At 45.4% G+C, this 24,588-nt stretch overlaps 1 protein-coding gene across 1 annotated transcript in view; it reads right to left on the minus strand.

Annotated features, from left to right (window-relative positions):
* Nucleotides 1–5,030: 5,030 nt before the first annotated feature.
* Nucleotides 5,031–24,588, minus strand: part of BARX2 (BARX homeobox 2) — a 37,605-nt gene continuing 18,047 nt past the window's right edge. Inside the window, exons 2-4 of the mRNA XM_067310154.1 lie at nt 10,302–10,599; nt 7,624–7,708; nt 5,031–6,351 (exon numbers count right to left, since the gene is read on the minus strand). Coding sequence (XP_067166255.1) covers nt 6,100–6,351; nt 7,624–7,708; nt 10,302–10,599 — 635 coding nt within the window. The 3' untranslated portion in view covers nt 5,031–6,099. The remainder of the gene's footprint in view (nt 6,352–7,623; nt 7,709–10,301; nt 10,600–24,588) is intronic.

A 24,588-nucleotide genomic window follows, 5' to 3' on the forward strand; every position in this document is an offset into this window, starting at 1 on the left:
GAAATTTTGGCTTCTGAAATTTCTTTTGGGAAAATTTCTCACTAATCTGTGTGTGTGTGGGGGGGAACCCTCCCACTTGCCCACAGGAAGGTGGGCTGCCCAGGACCAGGCTGATTTCAGGAGCCTGTCTCAGTGAATAACTCTATTAGTCTCAATTGTTTGACAGAACAAGAGCTCCAGTGTTTCCAGCAGGTAACGGACATGTCAGAACAGCCCGGAGGGGTTAACTCTCTCCACCGGCAAGAACCGAGTAGTACACCTCTTCCCTTTCGGCACCTCTGGATCCCAGCAGCTATGAGAGGCCTCCTTCCTAGCACTTACTACTGTGCGGAGGCATAACTGTTCCAGTGATTCGGGACAGCAAGTTAGAGGAGATGAGCAACATGGCAAGGGACTGGAACTGGGGGAAAACCGAGCAATGACAGGGTGTCTGCTTATGAGAAAAATGGAACTCACCTTTTTCTGCTAGGCCAAAGGGTCTTTAGATTTCCAAAGGCTTCAGATCCCTGCATTGAAAATCATCCTCATGAACTTTAACTCTAGGACTTACGAGTCTAAAGCCAGTATCTAGTTTCCCAGAGCAAAAAACAAGCGACAATTTTTGGGGGGTCATTTTAACCAAATCTCACTAATTTGGGAGATCTGAATTGCAACAACTATATGTTTGAGATGTGTCATTCTTGTCAGCAGGAAGGCTACTGTCCTCCAAGACAGATTTGTGCCCCCAAACCGTCTATTCTGCAGTTTCTGCTTTCAGTAAAACCCAATAAGTCCCGCCGGATGGTACCATACCTTGGGAAGAAAGCAGAGTGAGCTTCTTGCAAGATGTTCAGCCCAACATCTAAGATTCCAGGAGATCTAGGCTTCACCAAACCAGCAGCTTTATCAAGAGAGAAATTTGGGCCTAAATCTTGAATTCTAGCTTAAATCTACCCCATCTTTTCTTTACTCAGCTATGTTTTAATTTATATAGCATAAGAGGAAATTTGTGAAAAGTCTTTCACTATCCTTGCATGTGCAATTAAACCCCAGAAAAATCTCCCTCTCTACACAACCAGAGCTTGCTTTTTTTTTTTTGATCTTTCATAATTAAAAAAAAGGTTGACTGTTCAACAAAATTATTTTTCCCCGCGCTGCTTTTATTTTTCATGTAGTTTGCTGCAGTTAGGCTTTTCAGCTTCAGCTTTTTTCCCATCTCTTCCTTTTCCTCCCTTTTTTCAGTCATTCCTTTCTTTCTGCCCTTTTCCATTGTGCTTCTGAAGAAGACAATGACAAAGGAAAAGGGGAACTGAAAACCCACCCGAACACCAGACTCCGTTTCATTTGCCTGGAGTTAAATGAATACGTACATTTTTTTTGGAAAAACAGGACGAAAGCCCATTCATCCTTGCTGGGACCTGGGGGGACTTACCATTTTGCAGGATGAGCTCAGTGCTTTGCAAAATTATCTAAACAGTGGGTACAATAAAAGGTGGGTCCCAGCCAGAACTCCGGATATGAGCACTTTCCATCCCTGTAGGGGAGTTTGGATTTCGACATCAGGGCTTGTTGCTCGCTGTTAGAACTGGAAGTCGAACACCCCTGAACATCAGCAAGGCTCAAGCCCAAGGGCACGTCTCCGATCAGGCTCCTTCCGCTATGTGACAAGCAGTCCTAGGACAGGGGATTTTGGTGCCCGGCAGACAGAACTGTCACTAGCCTTCTAAAAGTAAAATTGACTTCAGGACCAGTACAAAGGCGCTTGGAAAGCCCTTTGCTGTCATGCTGTTGATCAAGGTGAAGCCTGTTTGTGTGAACTTGCTGAAAGCTTCTCCATCATTAAGGTCTGGCTCTTTCCAGGGCTAATTCATACCCCAGGGTACTGCACCCTGCACCAAAGGGACTATCTCGGCCTCAAGGCATTTGCGGACATTGCCACTTCGGAGCATGATCTGAGCACTGCTGGTGGGGACAGAAGAATTAACCAGACACCAATGTGGCTCGAGACAAATGCCTGACTTGCAATTCAGCTGAACCTCTGTCTCCTGAAAAGACGATGCTAAGGCCTTGCCAAAAGGTGCCATGTCAGTACTGGGGAGAACTGATGAAACACTGTTTCTAAAGCAGGAAATGAGGCCGGGGAAAATCCTGCGGGGGGGATTGAAGAGCTGCAGTTTTGTCTGCTCGCTGGGGAACAACATACATGTCTAAACTGACAAGAGCCTAAGCAGCTCAGGATGAACTAAAGGTGGTGCAGAAGTAACCACAGATCAGTACAAAACTCACAGACACACAAGGTTTTGGGTTCTGCAAAGAAGTCCTCAAGCTCGAGGGAGTCCCAGGTGGCACGACAGAGCTCAATGCTTCGTACTGCCTGCAGACACCGGCAGACTTTGGGCAGCCCATCCGACAGGGGGGCCTGAAGGGACACTTGCAATGCCACCTGCAATGCCACCTTCCACCTGCTCTGGGTCTCAGCAGCATGGAGCAAATACAGCTCGTGGCCACAAGAGCTGGGTGTCACCATGGGACCTGAGCTGCCTTTAAAAGTTCAACTCTAAGAGTCTAGAAAAGCCAGGTTTCTCCAGCCCAACCTTGGCACCTACCTCAGCTCAGTCCAAAGCAGAGGCGTTGCTCAGCTCACTGCGTTTCAGCAGCAAGAAGGAAAAATAAGTGCAATGGAGAAAAGTCTTATAACAAGAGGAACTGGATCAGCTGCCTACCAACAACGGCTGGGATCAGTGTGGCCAAGTCTACCAGAATTTGTAGATATTTTCCTTCAGCTGCAGATATAACACAGAACAGACAAAAAGTATAAAAAGATTTAGCCAACAAAATAACTGAATGGTTTCATCATTTATCCTCTGCTGTTCTTTTTCCATCCAGACACAGGCGTTGCGAATGTGCTTTCTGCGAACATTCAGGAGGTTATCAGGAAAGCCAGTGAAAGTAATTCAGTGTAAGCAAGTAGCAGAGAGCATTTAAGAGAGCGCTAATTTTGCATTTAAATAATTGCACTGAAAGAACAAGATGCAAAGATTGCTACTCATTCAGAGGAGGAACAAAACCATCTTGAATGTCTTATGGACTCATTAAAAACTAGCCCAGACAGCTAGGATATTGCATTTTTACCCAGATTAACTCATACATGATTAGAATGGGATTAAGAAAAAAAAAAAAATCACTGGAACTTTTCCCACTGTAAAGTGAGGTTGAGTCAGAAACAATTATTTTCACCTAGGACACAGGAAATGTCATTTTGTAAAACTTGCTTTTACTCTTCGCTGCAAAGTGACTAACTGCTCTTGATATAAAACCTTTCTTTAATTTTTGAAATTTTGTATTTTCATATTTCTCCTTTTCATTGAATATTACGGAAACATCACATACCATTTTCTATTTGGGGCCGGAAGGTCATTTTTTCCTTTTCTTAATTTTCTTTTTTTTAATGTAGATCTGTTAGAGTTCCTCAAATTAGACAAATCTACTGGGTGCCAAATGCAAAAACAAGGAACAAAACCAAAGAAGGTGCATTTTCCATTTTCTGGAACACATTTTGGCTGAAAGAAAGACTATATAGTGGAATTACAAAATTTTCCAAAATGCCACGTTTAAAATATATTTCTGAAAAGTTGCCTGAAAAGGCATCTTTGATGCCTGTCTTGAAGGTCAGTTTTGTACGGTTTTGGAATGATCTGCACACAAAATTTGATTCAACACACTATTCTGAATTCCAAATAAACCTCTTACAGACATTTTTGTAAACAAAGTCGTGAAACTCATTAGACAAATTATTTCCAGTAAATTGCTCCCCTCATCCTCCCTGAGTACTACTCCATTTAAGACCTGTGGAAACATTTTATTTTGAGATAACAGTGCCGATGCTACTATCCAAGAACAATACGGGACAATTATAGATTTCATAGACCATCTAATCTAATTCCTGTATAAACAGGCCATAGGCCTTTTTTAAATTAAATCCCATTTCAAGTCCAACAGATATGGTTGAACTAAAGCACAGCTTTAGAAGAAGAGACATTCACAGATAAAGAACCTGCAACAACATATCGTATTGTAACTCTGGCCAAGCGGACAAGTGCCAAATCCCTGCTCTTCGCCCCTTGCCCCTCATGGTGCCTGTCATGAGTATGTCAGGGCTCTGCGGAAGGAACAACGGTTCAGAGACAGACCCGTTTCAATGCATTTTACCAGCAGAGGAAAGACTGTGCTGAAAAGGCAGGCTGTGAGCTACAGCAGGCAAGAGGGAAATCTCTTATCCCATTTCCATCTTTCTGTGACGCTTAAAAGAGCAAAATGGCATAAAATGCCTGGCATTTTCAAAGCCTCTTACAAAGCAGGTTGCCCAAATCTGGTGAAATTTAGATTTGGCTTGCCCAAATCTGGTGGAATTTGTTTAGATTTAGGTGCATCAAAGCTGTAGATGCCCTTGACGGTTGGTTACTGTGCATTAAGGACTTTGTGACACGCAGCGAGCAGGGCAACGTACCATCCTGGCTTCACCGCAGGCACCTGCAGTTTTGTCACACAAGTATCACCTGATGCGGATGCACGTGCAGCTCCTGGCAGAGCTGCGCGGAGGTGGACTTCAAGTCTTCCAAACATGGTTGAGCAAGAAACCGGGGGGAAAAAAAAGAAATCCTCTCCTCCACACTTAACACCCCTTGGGTAAATCTCTTGAGACCTGAGTGCTTTACTCATTACCCCCAAAATACGGATATTAAAGTCATCTTCACAAAGTCACACAGACCCATTTATTAGCTGTCCAGATATACCAGCAGAAGGGAAGGTGATAGAAAATAGCAACACCACCAGTGCTCTAATCCTGCCATGTTCATCTGCACCCATTGACACAGCGGCATTAACACTCCTCACCTACCTGCGCAAGGTGCTACAAGAAGTTTGCACAGTGCTTCCAGCACAGAAGCTTTATGGAAAGTTTGATGACTCCCATTTTCTCCAGGGTTTGACAGAATGAAAAACCTAGCCCAGAAAAGTCTCTGTCTAGCATTCTGAAAGAGAAACAACAACTGTTGTATTTATATATTTAATTTTTAATTAAAAAATAAAGGTTATCTTAATACATCTTTTGCAGCCTTTGGGCAAAATACACCCTTAACAAGACTTTATGAAACATGATGCACATCTATTCTTGGCACACACCTTAAAAACAAACGCGAACCTTCTTCAGCAACTTCTTAAATCCATCATTCTCCCAAACCCCTGAAAACATTTAAATGCTCTTTAGAAAAAAACCTACAAAAATTAGACATGGGCCCAAAGCAAAAATCCCAGATCCAAGCATCCCAAAGCTTTTGGAGCAGACTCAAATCCAACCCCTCATCTCATTCGAAATTTCACGCTGGGTCACTGCAAATTCACTGACACGGCACCCAACGACCAAGAGATACAAAATCTGAATGCTGACCCGGGTATGAATCTCGCTTCGGACGCTTTGATCTTTACACCGGGCCAAAGCAAACCCGTGGGTCTGGACTCTTTCCTAAAAATGTTTAAGTTGGGCCCATCCCTAACAGAAATAAGTGCTGGTTACATAAGGAAATGGTGCTGTCAGAGCTCCCCATTTCTTAGCAGTCCAGATCTGAGACCGGACTATGTACTCTGTCCATTTGCACTACTTTAAAAGGCAAGGATGAAGTCAAGCGAACACCTCCAACACAGTCATAGCACTACACATTGCCTCCCGCAGCGTGGAAGGAGCCCTGGCCTTCTCCGTTATTCGCCAGGGGCCATCTCAGGTTTCTAGACGCAGTTTGCTCTGGAAACGTGTCCAGGCCTCCGTCACTATCTGTGGGGAAGGCTCACATGCACTGCCGGAGGGACAGGTCCTCACCGCTCACACGGGATGTCTTGGTTCCACCGTAGCATGGCTGATTCCCAAAGGCACAAAGTGACCAAGCTTTCGACTCATACAGAGGTCTACATATATATATAAATATATATATATATTTATATATATATGTACACACACACAATTACATACATATTTAAATATATATATATACACACATATATATATATTTGGTTTGCGTTTTTCTCTTTTCTCTTTTTTACTTTTCTTTTTTCCCTTTTCTTTCCCTTTTAACTTAATGGTGTAGTCTCCTCTGAGGAGGGCTCTGGTATATGATCTGGAGTCTTCTCTGTCTCCAAAGAGACTCCTGGCTTCTCCTCTGTTGATGTAGGCTCCTCAGGTGCTTGAGATCCCTCCAGCTCCTGACTCTGAGCCTGGCTGTTCATTTTCTCTTCTGCTTCGATTTCCTCCGAGGTGGGAATGGAGTTTTTCTTTGGACGGCCTTTGGGCTTTGTGGGAGCTTCCTGTCCACCTTTCAGCACCTGGAGCAAAGAGATTTGCAGTCAAGATCAGTCTGAACTCCACTGGTGTAAGACATCCTTTAAGTAGCAGGATGAGGTCCGGCCTGGACCTCAGAGTCCATCTGTGACTTGGGCACCATTTCAGTTTCATAGAAATGCCCTGCATTCATGGAGTGAGTTCACCCATTATTTCGTATAAATAATAGGAAATACAAACAATACCAGGAAGGACACTCCAAATTCTGGAGGTCTCTAAGTCAGTTCCTACAGCAGGCCCAAAAACAGTCCAGGTACACAGTCCTCCACACTATAAACAGAGAAGGTTTTTATGCAAAATTCAGCTCCTTTCCTAAGAATTTGTTTTATTCAAAGCCCAAGTAACAACAGTCATAAACCTCAGCCAGGATTTCCTCTTTCTGCCTGTTCTGCCAGGTCCTCTTCGGCTTCTGAAAGAGCCTTAACCTTTTTTTTCCTGTAACACCTGCATTAAAAGACATGAGACCCATCCGGTCTGTGTAAAAGAGAGAGTCTGACTCTACATTTAATTCCCTCTCCCTTCACACCATTACTACAGCACCAGGACACTTCCATCCAAAGGTCTTGCCCCAAGCCATCCTCAGATTTGTTTTAAGTGGTGCTAACTTCTGCAGCTCTGATACATTGAGAAATGCAGTTCCGATGCAGTCCAAAACTGCATCTCCTCTCTCAGGTAGGAATACATAAGTATCTCCACTGGCGAATGTCATAGCATCATGGTTCCCAACAGGATTTACTGGACAGTTGTCCCTTCTAGAAGCATTTTAACTAGAAAAGGCCCATAAAGCTGCGACTATCCGAAAGAGGTGAAAGGAGATATGAAAAGCAAGAATTAATGACATTAGCTCCCCAAACTGCATTGGTTTCCATGGTGCAGTATCATCTTTTTGGTCTATACATGTAACAAATCCTGTAAGCATTAAGATCACAGGAATCCCAGATAGGCAGCGGGATACTTTTTGGTTCTTCCCCCTGTTCTGTTCCACCTTCTTTCATCGCTTTGCTTCATATTCCTCCTACTGCCTATGGTCCCTCCAGCCCACCACATATTCTGCAGTGCAAGCTTTTTCTTTTTCTTTTTTCTTTTTCTTTTTTTAAAGAGAAAAGAAAAAGTACGTTTCTCAGCAAAGTGAGCAAGGATAAAACAAAATTCTGGTATAAATGGACACAGGTCATTGACACTATGCTCAGCTTCAGAATCCGTCCCTTTGAAAACAGTTTTTCAGGACCACAGACAAGTGGTAATGAACCACTTACCATTTTCTTCCACTTCATCCTACGGTTCTGGTACCACGTCTTCACCTGGAGCTGAGTCAGCCCCAATGACTGGGCTAAGTCCAGCCTAGGAGACAAGATGGACATTGAAATAAGTTGACAGAACACAAAAAGGGCCCAGATGTCGGAGCAGCCAACTCAGGTTGACTGTAAGCACATACAACGGTGGGACTGCAGAAAAGATGGTTATTTCTTTCTCCAGTCTGTTGTTTTCAGTTCAGAGAGAAGCGGTAAACCACTGTGTATTTAGGATGCAAAGATGAATGCTCTTCTGGAAGAAGTAAGAATATTCTGATGTTCGTCACACTCATCTGGGAAACAGCCTACCTCATCAGTTCCCGTTTCTCCTCTGTGACCACTGGAGAAAAGAAGCAAGCCCAAAAGTTTCAGAAGTTTGTCTGCCCTGCTTGAAACACAAGACCATGGTACTCTGCTGACACTCCACATTCATATTTGAAGCAGAGAGCTACCAGCACACAACATCCCTGAAAAACAGGTCTACGGTGTCTGAAGCAAACACGTGAGAACCAAGACACCCAGCATCAGTCTGCCTTTGAAACTGTTGATCTTTGTCTCATACTTCATCTTCTCTATCTACATAATGAGGATTAGGATATTTTTTCACTTCTCAGGAAATTATGATACATCTAAATCTATTAATTTTGAATGCATTCTGCTACTATATGTAATTAGAAATGCTTATAAATTATTATTTGCATGTTTAGCTTAAGGGTATATGTGGCAAACAGACCATAAACCTGATTCATCCTCCACAAATCTCCAAACTGCGGAAGTTCATCTGTAACCATTCATTATTTCTATATTAAAACCCAGGATATGAAGCAAATTCAGCCCAGCGTAACCCTTTACCCTACCCCACAGGTGACAGCACGTGCCTCTGGTGGTGTTGTAGTGGAGTTGCACAATGGATGGAGTTGGAAGGTCTCAGCAAAGCTGGGCAAGTGCTGTGCATGCAAGACCTGCAGGTGGGACAGCTCAAACGCAGAGTCACATTCCAAGGTGTTCTGGATTGTGTGAACTTTCTGGCAAATATTTCTCAGCCCTTGGATGGGGAAACACATTAGTCAAGGCCAAGTTTTTCATAATAAAACTTTTGTTTCAGCCGGGCTTCTAGGACAGTCAGACAGACTCATATTTACAAACACCTACACACCCCACACCAGACCTCACTCCTCACTCACTCATGGATTCATGCTTTTTCCTGCTTTGGATTCACTGTGGACCTGCAGGCTCAGTGTGCCTGCTGCCTATGCCACTGCACAATGTCTGTGAGATAGTCCCATTGAGTTAAAGATGCTACGTGCAAAGCACAATCTATCCCACACATCATCCCATCCTACTGCACTCCCTTGCTGCTATTAAGCCAGGTGCTCCAGTTGCCCTCTAAGCATTACAATCTTGTGTCCAGCCAAAAGCTGCAGGAGTGAACGCAAATAACAACCCATTGCTTCACCACCACGTTTCTAGCCATGAGTTCACACAGAAAAACACTGCTTGACTAACTCTTGCCTTAGCGCCCATGTCTTATCACACTTTGATTACCTGCTACCAGTTACAATCCCTTGCCACACACATTAACACAACCAGCATTGCCTAGGAACCGGGGGAAACAAACAGAACGAGAGGGGAAGCGGTGCCCAGACAGGAATTGCTCATCGGTCTTGAAAATGAACAAAGCCAAGGAACAGTCATACCTCTAAATTAATTTAACAGCCCTGAGTGCTTCATCAACTGTGTCATCCGTGTAGTTTTGTGAAGCTGTGAGGAGGCAGCACAGGAGCATTAGGAACTCTGGAACTGCAGGAGACCGAGGGTCTGGTCTTGCCTGTGAATTTGGACCTAGCTCTGGCCTTTAGCTTTGGTGACAGAGAGCATGTGCAGAGAGTGCTGATCCTCAAAACAAATTTAAATATCACGTCAGTGGCATCTGTGGAGTTCCAGGTGTGGTGAACTTCTCAAACGCTGTGTTTCCAACTTAGTAGGAACTGGCCAATTTTTTTCTTGTAATTTAGATTTGGAGAGTGTGATTCAAATACTTGAAAACAAATAAAACCTCTCCTTTTTTCCTTTGTGGCTTTGGCACCAAGTAGTCCCTAGGAACTGGCTTGTCTTTTAATAGATAAATCCAATACTTTTTTGCAAAGAGCAGTAATAGAGCCTTGCAGTCCCAAAATGACACTGAGATGCAGAGAGGTGAAGTCACCCTGGGGAACAGCTGAGCAGGGCTGGGGCAGCCCTTTTGCTCTTGCTCCTTTTTCTAGCGTAAGAAACTTTTCTCCCACTCCTTTCTAAGCAGGATTTATAGCCACCCAAAGCCAATTTCTCCCAGGCCTGGCTGTCCCGGGTTTGAAAGGAACAGAAGTGAGCTACAGAAGAGCACGAGATGTGGTCTGACTGTCCCTCACATCAATCAGTCACTGTTGGTGGTGTTCCCAAATGACAGAAAGGCAACTAATGCTCAAAGCTGACAGTGAATATTCAAAGGGACTGCTAAGGTAATGGCAGGGAACCAGAACGTTTCCTGGAAGAAGTCACGTACATCCTGCAAGGCAAAAATGACTCCAGGAGGTGTGGATAGTAGAGAATCTGCTCTGTGATGGACAGCTTGCATCTCCCTCCCCAGCCCAGCAAACCCCTACCTGTCTGGGGTAGACAGATACTTCTGCTTCTGGAATTTCTTCTCTAAGCCCATCAGCTGGAGCTCCGTGAAGATGGTTCTACTCCGGCGTGGCTTTTTCAACCGAGGTGTGGGCTGTTCTGCCTCCGACTCGCTGCTGGCATGGGTCTCACTGGCCGGTGCCTCCGAGCTGGCAGTCCCCGAAGAGGCCTGGATTGGTGACACCCGGGAGCTGGTGGCTGCTGGGACGAGGTGAGGGACCACGGAGGGCTGCCTGGTGATGACGGAGATGAGAGGATATGCCCTCAGAGAAGGGGACCCTGGCAGGGAAGGAAACAGAGGTGGATAAAGGCCAGTTCAGTGGCAATATGGTTAAGTAAATGGGAGCTCCGGAGTGGGAGTGTGGAGAGGGGAATACCTTCCTGGCTCTGCATTCACATGTTATATGACCACAGGTTATATGACCAAGTAAATTCCTGTCTCTGGACCTGTCTTCTCCCCCAAACTGTGAGTGTGTTTAACCTTCTTGGGGAGAGACTCGCCTAGTGTGCGTTCTCCTAGCACAGGGAAAGGAAGGACTGCTTCTACCTGCATTTCCATAGCCTTCTTTAGGAGTTGTTTTAACACACACCACTGAAATCATCCATCTAACTACCCCAAGAAATTAACTCAGAGTAAACAAGATGAAATCTGTCCCCGTCCATGCAACTCTGCTTCTCCACTGACACCAGGACAGGGTTCACTTGAAATCGTTCCCTAGTTTCCCTTTGCAGGCAAAAGACCATGAAGTTCAAAGCACAGTTCATCTTATCCTCTAGGAGATAACTTTGGCATTTTTATCCTCTGCTGTCTGTACTGACCCCATTGACCATACAGGTAGATGAGGACGAGTAGCTTAGAAGTAGATTTTTTCCACCAACTCTTAACTCTACATCTTATACCAACCAGTCGGTACCAGCCCTAAAAACACACCTGAAGTTCTGCTCCAATCCTTTCAGGTCAGGGCCAGTCTGGGATGACAAATTTAAACATTCCCAAATGCTAGAGGAAGACCTGTTTCACATCAGACCTTCTAAATTCACAGCTAGGGACAGATTTCTGATCAGTCTTAGCCCCAGGAAATGAAATATCCCTTTAAACCTCTGAAATGAAATAGGACCACGTATGGAAAATGTACACTCATTGCAAGATGCACTATAAACAATTTGGCAACCAACTTAGAGTCTTGGGCAAGTCACTTTCTTGCTCTGTACCTCAGTTTACCTCATTTGCAATAGGGAAACAATCCTTACCTACTTCACTGGTGGTAAAACATGGATTAAAGCTTACTGTACATACATTTAAATAAGATATTTTGAGATCTTCAGATAAATGGTGCTGTGAAAGGGAACATATGACACCAGCAGGCCAGATTGGGAAACTCTTAATGTGAGATCACCACTAATGAAAATAATGATCTATAGACCTCAATGTGTCTATTTTGGTGAGTAATTCGTCACCAGTAAAAGAAAGGTGTTGCCACTTTGGCCTGCTGATGACCCGTATTTCTTACCCTGTTCCCCAGAATAAAGGGATGTGGCCTCATAAGTTAAGTCTCCGGAAAGCAGTAGTGCACAGGATACATCAAAGAATCGTGCAGCTTGTTGACTATCTCTTCCCCCCATAACCACTATAGCTATGTGCAAAATCCAGCCACTTACAAAGCAAGCTTGGAAAACTGTTGCCAATACACTCTACATCTCAGCACACTGGGTACTACTTAAACCTTGTTTTCTCCTCCATGTTTGTAACACCAAAAATCAAAACATTTCCATTAAATTATACCATTTAAACCACCCAGGAATTACATGAGAGATGAGATCAGAATCGCTTAGCCAACCTCTGACTTGTGTAAAATGTATCTGTATTTTCTTTCTGTGGATTTTTTTTTTCCAACTGATGACTGTGCTGATCTACAGTGTCAGCAAGTAACCTGGGCCAAATTCTGCCTTGATTTACAACCCCAGTGACAGCTTGAAGAGCATAAATCAGGGCAGAGAGCTGCCCTTTGCTTTACTCCACCTCTAATTCTGCCCTCACTGATAGCAGCCAGTTACACAGAAGGTACTAAATGATCCTGCTTCCTTAATTTAGATCCTCTCGGCAGGTACCTGCTGCAATTAGGGTCTGTCACTGTGGGATGGGAAAGGCAAAGCAAACCCACCACTGGAACAAACCTCTTCATTCTATTTCACCCAAAGTGGCCTGAAAGAGCCAACGCCCCCCTTCCCTTCTTGGGGATCACCCCCAGAGCAAGAGTTTTAAGCAGGAAGCCTGAAGTCACCTCCACCATAAGGGACGTTCCTGGACAAAAGACTAGGTGCATTGACAGTCTGTGTTTTGCAGCAGTCTTAAGATCTAGCCCTTCTGCATTACTGCTCTGCTTCATGGAGGCTATTGCAGATAGACTGCAAGAAAACAAGCTTCAAGGATCCCAGTCCCAACCAGCTCTCAATCAGGAGACTGAAAACTGAAGCCCCAGCCCATATGCCGTTAAGGAGCAGGTCTAGTCTTACTATACCCTTACCCTGCTGTTAGGGGGCTGGGTTCATACCTTCCCGTCTGCTGAACACAGCCCCTGCTCCCTGCAGGCTTCATTCTCCAAGCCCTGTCTCAGGGCCTGAAAGCCCACTCCTGTCCTTGCATATGGGTGGCTTTTGGCACCAGTTCGCTGGTTAACTGATACTTTTACCCTTGTACCCCTGCCTGTTTCCAGCAGGGCTCTCCAGGAACCACAAGCTTGCTAAGGGCTAATAAATCACCAGAGCTCAGAAATCCCGGCAAGGCTCCGAGTGACTGAAACCCCTGGAGAAAAGCATTTTACGAGGGACTCTCTTCAAGGGACGTCAGCAAAGGGTATTTGATATCAGAGCAATCAGGGATATTTGCTCTCCTGCATGCCGTGGTAGCAGCATGTGGGACTGCGCAGTGGGGGGGGAAGGGGAGCTTCAGTGGTCCCAGAGCTTGAGGTTTGCCTCCATCCAAGAGAGGAAAGTCTCTTCAGGCTACTCCTCTCCTAACCAGATAGGACCAGCAAGGCGGGACCACTTCCCTCCTTCCAGAACCAGCAGCTTTAACTCAACTATACTTGCAGAGTAAAGAGGCGGTTAGTTATTAGAGAAGCAGATGACACTGGTCCAGATTTTCAAGTGTCGAGCACCTGAATGAAGGATACTTTTTCCAAAGCGTTCAGCAGCCAGCAGCTGCGAGCTGGCCAAATGCTCAGAAAAGCTCAGCAGGTGCTTATTTTTGGTGCCCACGTCAGGACACTTACTCACTTACAGCACTTCTGTGCGAGTAATGCTTTGCAACTGCTGAGCTGCTTTGAGCTCCAGGTGGTGAATAGATTTGTGAGGCTCTTGCCACTGAGTGTCTTATATTTGCTTATCAGTTGTGACCATTAAGAAAAGCCTTTGCTTATGGTTTGACCCCAACAGTTGCAACAGTGCTTTTAGAAACGATCATAAATAACGAAAGCATCAGCTGATGTTCAGCCCGGCAGCATGCAAGACTTCTCAGCTTTCTGCCCTTGGCCGGACGAGGACATAGGATGGGTAGGACAGAGTAAGGAGAGCATTTTGAGAAAGACCTGGGGTTCAAGGAAGCAGATGTTATCTTGGGAAAGTTGCGGGTCAGAAAGGGGGCAATGCTTTAGCAGCCAAGTCTCCCCTTAGTTAGATTTGTAAACCAAAAATAGCTCAACACAGCAGCCTGAAAAGCAAGCTGAAATTTTCAAAGGAGTTGAAGAGAACAAAGTACGAAATGTTTTTAGAAACTCCTGGCATGCAAAAACAACAAAAACAAAATAAAAAACACAAATAAGAGAATAAGGCTCTGTGAGTTGGTCCACGCGACTGTGTAAAGGTGCAGCAACTGGACTTCACTAGCTAGCATCTAGTTTGTAATGAAAAAAGCTCAAGCACAGGGTCCTGGTCCAGATCTAGTTACCCCAAAGTTCAAAGGTACGTGAAGTTGAGCCAGTCCGTTGTGTCTAGGTACACTATTAATATGACTCCCCTTAAACCAGCCAGACAGTTCTCACCCTGCGATAGCCCTGGATTCCAAACTCCACAAGATCTAAGGCTAGATCTAAATTTCACATCCCCCAGAGTTCAAAGGTGTTTCTAGACTGACACGTTATTGTGAGAATGGAACAATTTTTTAATCTTCAACAAATTAAATGCTGGCAAAGGCTCGTGTCTGCTCAGCACTGTTGTGACATGCTCCGTCTCCCAAAACGGCAAGAAACGGCACCGAAGCGTTCTTCCGTTCCGTTCCTGCCTTTCAGAAGGGTTTCAGCTGAACATGTACGCTCACATCATTGTCCGAGCGCCTTTTCTAATTCTGACTCACTGTCCTTTCGCCCTTGGAAACCAAAAAGCAGTTCACATGAGCCAGAAAATGAAGAATTAATTCGCTACCCTGGCAACCCACTTAAAAAATGATTAAAGGTTCCCAACCCCAAACTATCAAGAGGCGGCACAGCCCAATGGTTAAGTCACTGGTTTAAGATTCAGCAGGTCCTGACGCTCTTCCTAAGAAGGATGGTCTCTTACCATGTGTTTTTGTACAGGAAAGCTCTGATTTTATCTCTTAGAATATTCTTAATTACCCTGTTCTGAAATTTAAGGTAATCCCAGGCCAGCTTTGCTGTCAGATAACTTGGGAAGCATTAGTACTAGAATCCGTATTTCATACCATGCACAACTGAGGAAGCAATGCTTAATCAACAGAAGTTTTCCTGTTGTTACTTTCTTAAGCATTAAAAAACCCCTCAATTTCAAGCAGTGAAAAAGCTCTTAGTTCTGTCCAGCTCTACTAGCAACCAAACAGCCAGATGTTACCCTTAAACTACCCAAGACCTAAAAATAAAAAGGACACTGAATCTGCAGAGTATTTTCTAAGGATCTGAAAATGTTTTGTTTTGTTATTTAAACCGGGCCCTGTTGGCAGTCTCCATACAACAAATATTAGACCAGCTCCTAGTGCACAAGGCACTGACCACGTCTCACCTTGAAATAAATTGCCTTGCTCAAGCCACGCCGTTCTAGAACCCTGGACTCCTGTTTCCCAAACATAAAATATCCCCAAATGGAAAATATTTGTCCCAGAATGTAACATGATCTAAATATTCAGAGATTTCGTTTTTCAGCACTGGCACCACGAAGAGGGACGGAGAATTTCTCCCATTTTCTCCAGGAGGTTTCAACCAGGAATGTGAATTCTCCCTAGTCAAAGCAAGCCCATGTCCCAGATTTGCAGCGTGTCGGCCTTTTACAACCACTTTCTACAGGTGTGAACAGAAGGGGCAAAGACTCAGGGCTCCCCGCACCGGCTCCGGCTCCAGATCCATGAGCAGGAATGGAGAACGCTTGATTTTCATCAGACCAGCCTGAAGCCAGCTCCGCTCAGCTGCTGGGAGGTTTTGATTAAACTTCTTATGACCACTGGGTATGATGCAATAGCTACACCACCACTGTACCGGATCGCATTGCAAAAGTTTTAATTAAAAATAAATACTTCAAACAAATCTTTTGTCCTTCTTTTTCCCCCTCCTTTTTGGCTTATTCTCAAACCCGGCAGACACAGACTAGAGGGAAGAGAAAAGGGAAAGCACTAATTAATTGCACTGTTTGACTGCCGGCAATGGCAGAAGAGTTTTCCTCCTAGGCAAATTCAGCTAATTCTGTTTTGGAAAGAAAGAAAAAGGAAGGAAAGATTTATGGATGAGCTCCTCTTGGCAGGTCAGCCCTGCTCGGAGGCAGAATGAGATCTCACTCGGAATAGGCTGCAGTGAAAGGTAAATAAAAGAAGAAAATGAACTTACGACTCAGGAAGGTCTATAAATCTGCCGTCTCCCGAGTGTCAAAACAAAAGGCAACCAAGAAGGAGCTGAGTTCATTTAGGAAGGAGCTTCATTTTCTGCTGAAGGAGCAGGCAGCCTACTGAAAGGAAGAAGCAAGCCCCAAAGCAAAGCAATGTCGAGAATAAGTTGGACCACAAACCTTTTGTTTAGGGGGGAAGGCATTAAATCTACTCTTTCCCCACAGACACCCCCAAAAGCTGAAGCTTGCCAGCCACGCCGTTCCCACTGACCTTGGCTGGACTTTACCACCAGCTCTGGTGGGAGCAGAGGCAGGCCAGAGCAGAGCACGCATCTGCTGCAGTCCAGGCTCTGGTGTAAATCAGCACAGCCCAGCAGTCAACCAGTTAAAGATAGTAGCCAAATACCAGCTGGGCATGCCTGGACGCAGGATGCCGCTCAGCATGGGCTCCATTGCCCAGTGATTGCCTGGAAGTGGCCTAGGAACGTACCCTGGCTCTCACGCAGCAGCCGGGCTCCGGCCACTCAGCTTCCTCCACCAACGTGCACCCCACGGGCTGCAGCATCACTCTCATCCACCAGAAACTCTGCTCAAAGCAGCAAAGCAGTTCTTGCTCTCAGGTTAGGCCCCCTGCCAGATATTTTTGCCCGGGATCAGGCGTCCGCAGGCTCCCCTGCCTCGCTTTCCTGGAAGCGCACTTTAGCTCACCCAGCAGAGCTTGTCTCAGGCTACGCCACGCACTGCGGAGCCGCGCTGCCGGCTCTCTCCCTGCTGGAGCGTACCTGTCCCGAAAGCAATCACACGGCACGGCAAGGCAAGGCGGCAGGCCGAGGAGTGCGCACCCTCCCCTGCCCGTGCTGGCAGGGCTGCACGCTTGAGCTGCTGACCGTACTGCTAGCCCAGCGCCCCCCCGGATTCCTTCACCGCTCTTCTTTGCACTTACGTTGCGTTTCCGTGGGCACCACCGTACCAAAATACCCCACTCAGTCGTAATTGGATTATATTTCCCAATAACATGCAGAAACCTTAAGCTGCTGCATAAGTAAGCAAACGCTCATCTACAATGCTTTCCTTGCGCTCTGCTTTAGGCTGATTATCTAGCCGAACGCAGAACGCACCAGGTTCTTCCCGAGATCAACGCTGAGCTCCACCAAGCTCCATCCAAGGCCTGAGAAGGACTTAAAGACAAAAGGAAAGAAGACAGACAAGAACAGCAATGGCCTGCGCATATCCATTTCCCCACAGAAACAAGTGCTTAGGAGAGGGCTGACAGGAAACCATCACGTCTCCCAGCCTCCTTGCAAATACACCAACATCCAATCTTTTCCTCAGAGTTCTCCCCACTGGATGTTGTCATTAACATACACCGGCATCCCAGGAAATGCTCCGGGTGACACCTGGGCTATGCAGCGTGCTGCTGTGCACAGATCCATCGGCTATCTCCAGAATGGGAAGCAGCACAGCCACACCAGGCTACGATTGCACCTGAGCTAATTATGGCCTGGAGAGAGGTAGGCTAATTAGGTTGCAAACACCATGTTGACAGCTTGGCAGTTTCCAAGACATAAGCTGGCATATTAGCATGGTGGGGCTCTTGCATCACATTGACACAGATGGTCACTCAGAGCTAGCTGTCCCTTTTCTACCCTGTCCTTATGGGCTGGAAGTCAAGGCATAGCCCCAAAGTCCTCCTGAAGTTGCTCCCTGCTATTTCAGGAGTCACCCTATGCCACCCTACAAGCCAACTGAACCTCAAGCCCGCAAATGGTACCTAAATATGGACATAAATGTGTCCAGCACCCCTGTCAAACAAAGTTTGGACAGCGAGGTGCTGAGAGACTCATCACGAATCCTTTGCAGCAACCAGTTAAGACTCTGATTCTCTTCTCACTCTTTCTAGCCTTACTGTAAGACAACTGCATGGTGGACAGGTATTAAAAACCACTGTCACAGGAGGATGAAGCCTTTACTGTATTTTACTGTGGCTGCTGTAAGGATGAATTTTATTTACAGCACATCATATCTCTGGGTGTTGTAAGCTATCATCTTTGGACACATTTCTCCACTAAGGAGAAACTCACTCATAAAATAACTATCTTAAAGGTTCCCTTTACATTGTATTTTCTTTCCTTGTATTTATGACAAGCTCATATTGTGGGAGGAGGTATTTGGGCCAAAGTGAGGCAGAACTGAAGCTTTTAAATAATGGCAGCAGGCAGCGATTCTAACAAACCAGAGGCAAAGCTTGATGCTCCAGATTTTCTGGAAGTAGGTCACCATCGTCCATCAGGCTGAACTGGGAAATTACAGTGACTGAAGACACAAGACAGCTTCTCACCTAGTATAAATCAGGGGAGATCCATGGAAGTTGCTGGGTCTATGCCAGTTTACACCAGCCAAGAATCTGTCCCAGAGTCTGCAGAAATAAAAGGCACTTTGTTGCAGTTGTTTGAGCTCCGTGCTTTCTGCTAGGGACAATAAAATGCCCATGTTACCGCTGCAGAGAGGAAACGTGTGTTTATACTTTTACTTTACAGGCTTAAATGAAGTAACAGTTAAAAAAAACAAAAATACGAGAGCCTCTCCAAATACTGCCAATGCTGGAGCTTCCGCTGGCAGAGCTGCTCCTATTGGGAATTAAAGACGCAAACTGAGCTTGGGCTGTGCAGACATACAGGTGAGGCCCACAGAGCGCTATCCACCGGGTGCACAGTTAGCTGCTTTTGGCAGCCACTGCTGCAACAGTCTTTACTGGTACGAGGTGAGCCTGGATTACCATAGAGAAGCACAGACGCTGATCTGGACATGCCTGAGTCCAGCCTGCTCCCCAAACAGGCACAGCCGTTACCTGAATGCTGAAGCTACACATGGACTGGGAGACGGACGCTGCACGTCAGGAGGTGGAAGCGAGGATCCAGGGGACACAGTCCTTGCTCCATCTCCTCCATTACAGTAAATCTGTGAATACCACTTTTTGAATACTGAAATAGCCGGAAACTCTGAATCTGAGTCCTCAGACCTGAGCTTTAAAAGGGCTGTATCACAACTCCACAATTGGATCTTTCTATGGTTATCACGTATTAAATAGGAATTCTGGAACTGGGAACACTTGATACTGCTCTTGATTTGTTATTCCTCTTCTGTAGCATCTCAGCAGCTAAAAGCACAGTCACTTAACAGAGAGTGCTGCTTTGGGAGGGGAGCTTTTTTTGGTGGTGGTGTTTGTTTTTTCCTACTAGGTCTCTTTTTCTTTGGTTACATGTGGAAACCAGTTGTAGCTAAGCAGGAGCCAAAGTCTGTGCATATGAGCAGAGGTGAAGGGCACTTTCTGGGACATTTTAAAAGCTTCCAAAAATAGTCCTAAGATTCAGCCCAAGTGCAAAGAGCCAAAATTTCCATGGGAATCATCAGTGTCACGGAGACCACAGGAAAACACAGGGCAGTCGGCCCTGAAATCTAAGTGCGGGGCTGGAGCCCTAAGAGACACTGGTGGTGCTCCAGGACAGCATTCAGAGAGCCTCCTCGGGGCAAAATCCAACTGCTCCTCATCAGAGGTTGCAGGTACAGCTCACACCATATTCTATTTCCACTTTAATTCAATGAACTTTATTAGCCTGACAAGGACCATAAGCCCTGCCAAAATTAAATGCAACCCAGCCACACAGCAGAAAGTCTGCTTGGTAACAAATGGCTTCTCTCCCATGGGGAGGAATTCAGACCCAGCTGAGATCAGCGGCAAAACGCCCATCAAGTTCGGTGGCGCCAGGATTTCACCCGCACGCGTCCACAGGAGGAAAACAGAAAGGAAGCGAAAATTAGTGTTGCTTGACTAAAATGATCCTGTCCAGGGCTTTCTGACTAAAGGCTAATTCTTCACAACTCTAAACTTTCTTTGATGACTGAAGTTTAAGTGGAAAAGTGGTATCTTATCAAAATGGTAACTTTTGACAACAGGGCTGAGAGGAGCTGGATACAAACATAGGCTGGCATTCCCCATGTTCTGGGGCACTTAGGTCTGTGGTTTAGCCCAATTTAAGAGCCACAAGTGAAATTTCCTCAGCACTCAGAGCTGTGAGATCCAGGCTTTTTGTTTCAAGCCCATCCCCATTAGCAATTTATCAGCATAATGTTCCAGTGTAACTTTTAACTAATAACAGTAATTAATAAGTTTGAATGCATCTGAGGCAAGCATGACAGAGGCCTTCACAAAAACTAACCAGAAAGATAATTAATGCTTACTTAACATTTGATATTTATATTGTGCTTTTTACATCTTCAAGGCACTGTGCACTCAGTAGTTGGCCTAGAATAAATGACGAGCCCAAGAACCTCCCTGAACGAGAGCAAGTCTCGCTTCCTGCCGCCAAGGGTGGCCGTGTCACACCCTGCCTTCGACAAAACGGGAGGGAGGGGGTTATCTTGAACACAACCCAAAATCCACCTACAGCGCCAAGGTCTCCAGAGATGCCAGATGCCTGAAGGAGGCCACCAGGGTTCTTCTGGCAGGGATGGTGATAATCATTGTAACAGCATGGCTTCGTTACCGTGCCGCACTGATGAGGAAGGGATAGCAACACACGATGAACCAGGCATCCAAAGACTCAGCTCTGTGGCTATCCTGCGGCAATCACCCAGTTGTGGTTTCCTGGTATCACGGGACAATAACGCTTAGCTGCTGAGTTTAAGTGTAGGAGAAAAGGAAGAAAGCACCACCTGGGTGCTACAAGGTGTTCTCCTCATATGCAGCAGCCTTTCTTCCAGGCTGCCTGTCAAACAGGGGAACATGCCAGGACCTTGTCAGATCTTCATCGAAGAAGAAAATTTATATATAAAGAGGATTATGTTTTTTTGAAGGAGCATTTAAAGAATCCATTTGGCCGACGCTCACAAAATCCTTTGTAGAAAATGTAACAGCACTCTGGCTTAATTTGTGGAGGATGAATCAAAAACATGTGCCACTTTTCTACTTTAAATTACTTGGCCTCACATAGTCAAACTACAACCTGCCTTTTGGAAGAAAGTCCCCCTTTACTCAAATCCGTACTCTTCAAGCAAACCAAGCACAGCTCAGAAAGGTACTACTTTTTGTTCAAGGCTACAATAAAGTGACTCTTTCTGAGATTCTTCATCTTTAGCAGATGATCCCTTTAAATCCTATCCAGTGGGAAAGGAGGTGCTCTGAATCCAAGCAGGATCAGGCCTAACAGGTCCTCTTAAAATGTATGGGCTTGAAGCCATCACAACTGGAAACAGTTCCAAATGGAGGGCGGGTTTGGATATGAACTTCCTTTCCAGGCCCTTACTGTTGGGACTCGGAGGGAGTTTTAAGACCAGGCCACATTAGTCCCAGAGAAATAAACACGAATATGTCTCTATAAATCCCTGCACTCCGACGACACAGGAAAGTTACTGGGATACAAGCCACCAGTTTATTTACCATATCTGTATCGAGGGACGTTTTGGCTCCATTAAACCAATTTCAATTTGAAGACCTTCCTTTTGAACTAAGTCATGTTAAATACTTCAGCCAAGTGTTTCCTCCATTACCGAGAATACAACTCAACTCTAGAGCTCATCACTTGTTGGACCCAGATTTAGTAAGCAAAGTGGCCAAAAGATTACAGAATCAAATAGCTAGAAGAAACGGATTTACAGGCAGTCTCTGGTCTTGTCTGCTGGGAATGAAGGAGAAACACTGCATCAAGATGGCAACTCTCAGGGTGTCTAAGTTTAAATTGCAAGAACGTTCTGTCTTTACGGATGACAATCAGATGACTAGACATCTCAGGACACTAGGAAGAAGTGTAGGGGGCCAAATCTAATCCCCTGTCCTACTGCAGCCTTTCCAAATGGTGTCACTGGTCAAGGAGCAACACTTGGAGTTAGATCTAGAAACATATTCTCAGAGCTGAGAGGGTGCAGATCAATGGAAGGATAAGTCATGATCTGTCGTTCATGCTGTTCCTTAAGTATCTCTTACTGGCTGCCATCCAAGATACAAGACTTTGGTATTATGGCCATTCTTATATTCGTACACGTTTGATAAATAAAACTGCCTTCTCTAAGGATTTCACAGTTTTTGTCCAAGTTCAAATAAATAATACCACGCATGCATAAATCAATCAGTCCTTTACTTCCTGCTCTGTTAATTATTATCACAACGTCCATAAGCAAACACTAGCTTTGGACAGCTGAGTAGCAGCACACACAAAAGCACTCTTCAGGTTTCACAAACCCACCCTTGTGTGAACCCCAGCAAAAAGCTTGCCATAAATACCACTACCTCTTCCTGCTCCGAGCGTATGAAACACATTGGTGAGTGAAACATGGGAAGCAAGAGAGTCAATTGTTTCTAAACACCAGGCTGCTTAAACTGGCCTGATGGACCTTGTGGAAAATGCTTTTCTCTTCTTGGGAGAATAGCAGTTTTGCGTTTAAAATTGCAGACACCCCCTCTTGTCCTCCGCATTGAAATGAGAGGGGGACTTCAACAACCACCAGTGCCAACCTGAAAGAGACCTGCCATGTCTTGGCAAAGCCTTCGCCTCTTAAAACCATGGCTTGGCATCCTAAGGGTTGCTCTATTAATAACCTGGCCCCCATCAGGACACATTTAGCAGAGATCTTTCTGAGCTGCATATATGATTCTTTGATCTTGCATCTGCCCCAACAGAGAGAGAACTCATCTCTGTTTCCTCTATGGACAAAAATAGACTCGGTGGACGATTTGGCTGAACAGCTGCACAAACAATGCAATTTAGAAGGATGCAAATGACACATGAGCAAGTTTTGTCCAACCTGCCCATCCTTTGTGTTTGCCAGTTAAGTCAGAGACAAACCTCTTGTGGCTGGGTTACAAAGGAGAAACACGTAGAAGGAATAGAGCTAAGCATAATGCTCATCACAAGAAGCCTGAAACATCATTGCTACAATCGAGAGCCCCTTGGAATAAGGATTTCATCGTGCAGCTTCTTCACTGTCCCTACCTGCAGCCATGACTATCCAGTATGGACACTGGGAAGCAGGATGCTCACATCGGTTACACCCCGTCTCCAGAATGATATTCCAGTCATTTCAACATCTGCACTTAATTAGCCTGCCCTGTGGCCCAGGAGGACAAGGAAAGCTGCATTCACTACTACAGACATCATGGAAAGAGCACATCAGACTACAGTATTACACATGCATTTTCACCCCAGAGCAGTCAGTGGATGAAAGCACAGGGAGAGCAGACAAGGCAGCAATAGGGTTGACCTACAGCAGGGAAATGGGGGTTAAACAACAAGTAAAACATCTAATTATTTGGTGGAGAACACCGTGCCCAGGAAGGATATGAAATCTCTGCTACTGGCAGCAGCAGAGAGATGCGCCATGCCAAGTAGTGGACATACAGCCTACATGACCTGCTGAAGGTGGCCTTGCCTACACAGAGGACAACTCCAAACAACAGCCTAGTCCGCCCCATGCTGGGGTGTACTGTCTGCGCCAGGCACACAGACTGTATGGATGGGAACAGATGCCAACGTCAGAGCCAGTCTGATTTACAGTAGCTGAGCTTTGGCCCATTCATTTCAAGATTTTTTTTTCTAGTTGAAGCCCAAAACAGGTTTAGTTCCTATTGCAGTTCATCTAACCTCAAAAAAGCAGGCTGAAAAATGTCTCAAGGATAGGTAGTCTCAAAATGGACGCACCCAGAATAAGCAGTTCCATCCAAAAAATGTCAGCCTTGAAGTTGCAAAGCACTTTGGAGACATACAACCATTCATGTGTCAGAAAAGCAAAGACAACCTCTCCTCTCAGCTACCAGACTGCTCTACCAAGCCCTGTTAAGAAGGAGAAGCCAGAAATTCCAGTTGGTGAGCTCCAGAAAATCCAGATCTTCAGAGAATACAAACCCTCACTCACGGCAGACATCAATGCACTGTTTTTTTTTCCCGTTCTGATAGGAAGTCAGCCAAGGAGACACTGTTTTTGTATCTCCAGACAGATATAGATTAGACTTAGGGTGGAGACTAGCTCTAATTAATCACAAGGGTTTGAATTAGATTTTTATAGTGCTCAAAGCTTGCTAGCTTTAATCGCAAATTAATGCTGTCATGGACAGAAACCTTGCATAGACACCCGTTTCCAGCACATCCAACCCTGAACTACAAACAAGCCCCTAGTAACGCTGTGTCTGATCAGGGCTCCAGATGGAAGACCCTCCCTCACCTTAAGGTTCGGAGGGGTTTGATTCAAAGCTTGAGTTATCGCCCATCTCGGCTTTTCATCAGCACTGCTATCTATCTCCGGTTTTCCTAGGGCATCTGTCACTGAGGAATTCAGGGCTGCCGTGCTCCTCAGGTGCATCTGCGACTCCCTAAGCACATTTAAATACCAATGATAAAAGCCCATACGCAAAAAACTGTACGGTCTCTTCTTCCCTCCACAAGTGTGCGGGTGCAT

Source organism: Apteryx mantelli, chromosome 23 (genome assembly GCF_036417845.1).
Source record: "Apteryx mantelli isolate bAptMan1 chromosome 23, bAptMan1.hap1, whole genome shotgun sequence".
Taxonomy (NCBI): Eukaryota; Metazoa; Chordata; class Aves; order Apterygiformes; family Apterygidae; genus Apteryx; species Apteryx mantelli.